Source organism: Babylonia areolata, chromosome 13, assembly GCF_041734735.1.
Source record: "Babylonia areolata isolate BAREFJ2019XMU chromosome 13, ASM4173473v1, whole genome shotgun sequence".
Classification (NCBI taxonomy): Eukaryota; Metazoa; Mollusca; class Gastropoda; order Neogastropoda; family Buccinidae; genus Babylonia; species Babylonia areolata.
The window spans coordinates 25,721,418-25,728,559 of NC_134888.1; the positions used below are offsets into that span (position 1 = coordinate 25,721,418).

Here is a 7,142-nt window from a genome sequence, read left to right on the forward strand (position 1 = left end):
AGAAGGAGCAGCAGGAGCAGGATGAGCAGGAGAATCGTGATGACCAGACCTGTGGTGTGCAGTGTGTGGTGGCCGTGTCTCACCCTTGTGATGGTGGTGCATGTTGTGTGCGGCAGCAGAGATGTCCCTCCAGCTCCTGGTTTAGCCGCATCACCAGCACACACGGCCACGGAGGACGCCGTGCATTCTGCAAGGCCGTGTGGGGATGGTCTGTGCTTGTGTCAGGGGATCACTGCCAACTGCTCAGATCACCAGGAGAACTTCACCTACGTCCCCAGCCTTCCCGATGGCATCCACCACGTGGAACTGAGCCACAACGGTTTGTCGTCGGATAACCTGACCGGTGGATTTTTCGCAAATCTGACCCGAATCACCAGCTTAGATCTGTCATATAACCTTATCACCTGGCTGTCCAAGGAGGCTTTCGACGGGATGGGGGGATTAGAATGGCTTGATTTGAATGGTAATGACGAGCTGCAGCTCGATTCCCTCCGACAGATATTCTCCATCCCAACGTTGACAGATGTCAACTTGGAAAACTGCAATCTCCCTCCACCTCCCACCTATGTGTTCCAAAGCGAACAGTACAACATTGAGCACATCATGTTCAGCTCCAACCCACACGGTGGTACCTACAACCTGGACGGTTTTTGTCCTCTCCAAAATCTGCAGGACCTCGAGCTTCGTCAATGTGACTTGAATAGCATCACGTCTTCATGCCCACTGCCGTCACTTTACCACCTGGACTTGGCAGATAACTCTTTAAGAAGTTTTCCAAAGACGTGTTCTGGGAAGGAGTCAATTTTCCCTGTGCTGTCCTACCTCGTTTTGAGGCAAAATCGTATCCAGATTCTGTCCACAGCGGAAGTGTGCCTTCCCTCACTGGCGCGCCTTGACATCTCCTTTAACTTCATCAAACTCTACCCTGCTCGAACATTTAGTGCCGTGAAGTTCCCACTGCTCAAAGAACTTCTCTTGAATGACCAGTTCAATGCCAGAGTTGTGTTTTCAGAGAAATCGAGAATTGAGGACAACGCATTTGATAATAACAACCTGATGGAGATCGATCTCCGTAACAACGGCCTCAGTTTTGCTAGTCGTGAGAAAGTCGGTAAATTTGCTTTCGCAAACTGCAGTGGAGTTAAATACTTGCATTTAGATTCAAACAATTCATCGTACATGGATGACCACAGGTTCTCAGAGCTAGTCGGACATCTACACTCTCTGGTCGTGTTGTCTTTGTCGAATAACATGATCGGAGCTATACCTGCCAGAACGTTTGTAAATTTCCCTTACCTTTCCAATTTGTTTCTTGCAAATAATATGATTGCTGATGTGCCTGATGGGGCTTTCGATATATTGTTTGGACTTAACAGCCTGGATCTCCATAACAATAAAATAAAAACAATAAACGAACACACCTTCAGCAAGCATTTGCGTAAAACTCTGGCACGTCTACGTCTAGAATTTAATCCACTCGTTTGCTCCTGTGACCTTCGTTGGTTCACACACTGGTTTTTAACAGAGCGATTCGACGTGTTTGAGGACAGCAACACCACCACCAAGTATGTGTGTGGCAACCTTCCAGGGGTAGCCTTGGCCAACTTCTCCATGGCCGACCAGGCGTGTCTGCTGAGCCAGGAGGTCAACCTTCTCCTCATCCAGTCCTGCGGCATCTTCATCCTTCTCCTGACGCTGGCCTCCCTGGTGTTCCGCTACCGCTGGCACATCCGCCTGCTGATGTACGAAGCCTTCCGAGGTCGGGACGTGCTCAGGAGACAGCGGCTCCTGACCAACAACTTTGACTTCGACGTCTTCGTGTCCTACGCCTCAGAGGACCTCCCCTGGGTGCGTCATCAGCTGATGGCCAAGCTGGAGGGCGAGCTGGGGCTGAGGCTGTGCGTGCACGAGAGGGATTTCGTGCCGGGCAGGCACATCGTGGACAACATCGTGCAGTGCGTGGAGAGCAGCAAGAAGGTCCTCATGGTCTACTCCACCCCCTTCGTGCAGAGCCAGTGGTGTCAGTTCGAGCTGTCTCTCTGCCTGTCGCACGTGCTGGACTACGATGACGCTCTGATCGTGGTGTGCGTGGATGACGTCACCTCCCGTGGGATGTCGTCGTCCATGATGGCGGTGCTGAAGACGACGACGTACATCCAGTGGCGGGAGGGGCAGGAAGAGGCCATCGCCTCTTTCTGGGGCCGTCTGCTTCAGGGTCTGCACGAGATTCTTCCTCGTTAGGTTTGATTCCCCCTAGTCCCCCCCCCCCCCCCCCTTGTGTCACACTTCGTGTGTCAGTGCCCTTCCCCCCACCCACGACTTCTCTCCCCCCACTCCCCCCCCCCTCCCCCCCGATATATACATATATATATATATATGTGTGTGTGTGTATGTGTGTGTGTGTGTGTGTGTGTGTGTTTGTGCATGTATATATGTATGTATGTATGTATGTATGTATGTATTTCTGTCGCTCTGAAGAATGTTTCATGTCAATACATTTGCCCTACCTTGTACTCAGTGTCTTTGTCTGTGAGCCTCTCTCTCTCTCTCTCTCTCTCTCTCTCTCTCTCTCTCTCGATCTCTCACTGACAGCTGTTTCTCTTTTCTTGTAGGGAGTGAGACAAGGTAGCAATTCTACAGAGAGCGATAATTAGTCATTTACGTATCATCATTACTTACACGAGTGAACATTTGTACATCATTTTCATGTGATCATTTTATCAAAGTGAATGAAGGATTATATATATATATATATATATATATATATATATATATATATATATATATATATATATATATATATATATATATATATATATAAAAGAAATGGTAGTGAAGGGGAAAATGTGGGGGATGTAGGGGGAGTGGGCTTCAAACCTATCATTCTGCTCTCTCTGTCTGTCTGTGTCTGTATCTGTGTCTCTCTCTCTCATTTCAATACAGTTTGTCTGTTAACATTTTTTACCTGGCAAATTACTATCGGTTGGCCATTTATTATGTCAGTTACTATGATTTTTTTTTTTTTTTAACCAGCACTGGCCCTTGAAAGCGACTGTCATCAACGTTGCTTACAGGGTCGACAAAAAATAATTCCGGAGTAGTTCATGCCTCTTTTGCCGACTTACATTGTGTGTTTTTTGTTTTAATGTCGATAGTTAATCGCCTCTGGCATAAAAGCCAAAACGCCAGAGCATTTCCAACAGAGAACTTTCATTTCTATCCCATCTGTCTGTCTGTCTGTCTGTCTCTGTCTCTCTGTATGTGTCTGCCCGCACGAAGGGGTGCGTGCATATGTGTGTGTGTGTGTGTGTGTGAGTGTGTGTGTGTGTGTTTGTGCGTGCGTGCGAACGTGCGTGCGTGCGTGAGTGTGTGTGTGTGTGCGCGCGCGAGCGTGCGTGCGTGCGTGCGTGCGTGCGCGGGCGCGCGCGTGTGTGTGTCCTTCTTTTTACCGTGTACTCAGGCATTTTCGTTTATTTGCTTTCGGTTTTTCTTTGGTTTTTGTTCTCTGTTTTTTTGGTGTTATGTTTTTTCATTTCCAAATCACCCCCTCCCCTTCCCCCCAGTGCCTCCCTCACTACCGTCCCCTGTCCGTTCCAGCTGAGTGGAATTACACTCCCCCCTCGCCCCCCCCCTCCCTAACTCCCCCCTCCCTTCCCCCCACCCCATCTCCCCCCCCCCCCCTCCTCCCCTGCCCCTTATCCCCACGAGGATCATCCTGTTATTCCCCATACACGGTCACATCCAGGTTCGTGTACGTGCCGCAGTGTCAATGCCACCACTCTACAGAGGTCTATCGTTTCAAAGATTCCGCCATAGGACCACTCATCAGAGGAGACCCTGCCCTGCTGATAGGTGCAGTAGGTAGTTCTGTTGTGATTCAATATAATTATGCAAAGCACCACCACCTGCTTATTTCCCTGCAAATAACTAGCATTGTTTTATTGTTGGTATAGGTCGTATCTCTCTCTCTCTCTCTCTCTCTCTCCTTCTGTGTGTGTGTGTGTGTGTGTGTGTGTGTGTGTGTGTGTGTGTGTGTGTGTGTGTGTATACAGTACAACAAACAGTTAATCTGACAATAAATGGTTTCAGTCAGTGTGTATACAGACGATGACTTCTTTTCCCCACTTAGTTTGCTCGCATGATGCGCGCAAAAAAAAAAAAAAAAAAAAAAAAAAGGAGAGAGAGAGAGACAGACAGACAGACAGACAAACATAGACAGAGAGAAGATATGTACGCGCGCGCGTACCCACAAAAGTGAATCACTTTTTGAGAAGTATTTTCTCAGTGATAGAGAAACCGAGTTCATTGAAAATTGTCACACAGTAACCTTAGGTTATCATCAACAAGTCTGCAAAATATCTAAAAGTTGGGACGCAAATTATGCAAGTATTGTCAAATTCAAAACAGCATGTAAAAAAAAAAAAATCCAGTATCAGAGCTGTGCAATGTGACCTTCATCATGTTTATGCCAGCTGCCAGGTGTTGGCATCTGTCACTCAGTGTCAGTCTAAAAAATAGCCTGCCTGGGTGTCAAGTCTATTGATTTTTTTTTTTTTTTTTTTTTTTTTTTTTTTATTGTCGTCTGTACCTAAAATCAGTTCTGTCCAAAGTTTCAGCTTGGAAGGATCAACCATGCCTTTGAGTGAAAGTGATAAGGTTACTATTGAAAACTGAGAAAATACTTGTCAAAAAGCGGTTCACTTTTTGGGGGACACGCGAATATGTCAATGAAACAATGCAGAAATGAGCTCATACATGTACAAAAATACATCCAACCATTATCATCACCATTGTTACTATTGCTATGATTATCATTACCATTGCTATTATCATTATTACTATTATCATCATTATGAATATTTAATATTATTATTATTGTTGTTGTTGTTATTATTATCATTATTATCATCATCATCCCCATTATTGTTATTATCATGTATCACCATCATCGTCATCATCATCATCGTCATTATATCATTACCATTATCATCATCATCATCATCATCATTATGTAGCTGTGGTCCGGAGTGGTATATAAGGGGGACGGTACAAAAGATTTACTAATGATTGATTTACTGAATCGAAGGACAGACAAGAATCCCCGCGCACAGGCCAGGAACATATAGAGGCCAGTCACAAAAGGGTTTTCCTATTGTTTTATTTCTACAATAGTTATTTAGAAGTTCAGAAGAAGAGGAATACAAGAATGAGTAGAAGAGGAAAGCAGTGCAAGCGATATGGCGATGACACCAGCCGTTGTGGGAACACACACACTGCTTGCGACACAGAAAGAGAGAGAGAGCGGCTCTGGTCAGATGACTGGCCAGGTGAAAAGTGACCAGATGATCACCCACTCCATCAATTTATGCAAGTTAAGCGAACTGCAATGAGGCTAGTGTGGACCGTGAAGCAAAACGTCCCCAATCAGGCTAAATCTGATTAGAATTGTGTTTGTTTCAAGGTGTTCAGTGATAGATTTCTAAATGATTCCTGAGCCGATTTTCGTCGGATTGGACGCAAAAGAAAGAGCTCAACACCTACTTTCTAATGAGTATAAAATGAAGTGTTTATTAGTTAAGATACATTTATAATCTTAATTTAAGTCACCTGAAAAGGGTCAGTTTCAGCGAGCTCATCGCGGAAAATTACAAACTGCGTTGAATCAGTTTAACGTAAGCAAACACGAATGGTAGAGATTTGAAGATGGAATTTCGACGATTCTGCCAGTTTATAATACTTGCAGTTTACTGATCTGATAAAAAGATGTATTAATTAAATACGGTGAAGCACAAACACAGATTCCAGTTCGCCCAATGGCAACACTGGTTATGGAGTATTTGTGTGGCAAGGACAAAAGACGTAAGCTTAGCATCAGTTGAAATCTTTAGACTGACGAACGATTAAACTGAAATCAAGTATGCTTCTAACTGATTAAAGTGTGTGTGTAAGCACAGCAAATATAACAAGAGACAGAGAAATGTATAGTTTTCATAAGTTAATTAAAGAGAACCTGATGTTTGTCTTTATTTACAGGAAATAAGCAGTCTTCGTTTTCTTGTGGCTTCATTTATCCCAGATTACATGCCGAGTGTTGAGATTTACAGCAATACGAACAGATACGGTAAAGAAATCGCACTGTCGTACTCGTACTGTCCATATTGTAAAGACTGTGTAGAAGATGAAAACTTTTTTTTTTCTTTTTTCTTTTTTATACATGTTTGCCCATTATACTCAGGATTAAGAAACATTTTTTTTTGTCGATGGAATCAATCCGCGATTAGAGAGATTGTCAGATGGAAACTGTAGGGACCTGTCATTATTAGTTTCCAAGTTTGTTTTCCACCGTATGAAACAAAGGCAGAAGTTTGTAGAAAGTAAAAGGCCTATATAAAATGTAGTTTAATGAAGAGTATAGTTATGAAATCTGATATGGAAGAAGCGTAAGCTAAAAGAGGAGGAATGTATATATTATATAATTTGATTTATATGCTGAGTCGTAGAATGTGCTATGTTATGAAGGTATTTATTTATTTATTTATTTATTTATTTATATTTTGTGTCTTTAAGTGAGTGAGATTTCCCCCTCCATGTTTATGTGCCCATGGCCAAAGAACATTAAAATATTCCATTTCATTTCATCTCTGGTTCACTTTTACCTAAGGTAAACGTTTGTTCATGTATCAATGAGTAATTATTCATGTTTACGTTGGTTTGATACATTCTTTTTTCCTTATTGTGTTTCTTTAAGATCTAATCTTTTCTTTCATTCCCACCCCCTCCCCCTCCTACTTACGAGCGCTGAATGGAAAAAGGCATTCAGTGCTTACTCTTATATCCCCAGTACAACAACAACAACAACAAAATCAGTTCGTTAATTCATTCTCTGTGTGTGTGTGTGTGTGTGTGTTTGTCTGTCACCCCCCCCCCCCCTCTCTCTCTCTCTCTCTCTCTCTCTCTCTGCCTTAATGTGCTGCCTTCGCGTTTTTTTTTTTGTTTTGGTTTTTTTTGTTCTTGCTTTTTCCCAGAACGAAGACTTTATGATGCTGTTTCTAGTGAGTTTGGTTTCACTTGAAGGGTTTTCAATTTTAGTTTATGGTATATTTGATCGCTACACATGTACGAACTGCATGTCATGTTCAGGG

At 43.4% G+C, this 7,142-nt stretch overlaps 1 protein-coding gene across 1 annotated transcript in view; it reads left to right on the forward strand.

Moving 5' to 3' along the window:
• Window positions 1-2,241, forward strand: part of LOC143288890 (toll-like receptor 2) — a 2,573-nt gene extending 332 nt beyond the window's left edge. Inside the window, exon 1 of the mRNA XM_076597552.1 lies at window positions 1-2,241. This exon is cut by the window's left edge and continues 332 nt beyond it. Coding sequence (XP_076453667.1) covers window positions 22-2,241 — 2,220 coding nt within the window. The 5' untranslated portion in view covers window positions 1-21.
• Window positions 2,242-7,142: the final 4,901 nt, after the last annotated feature.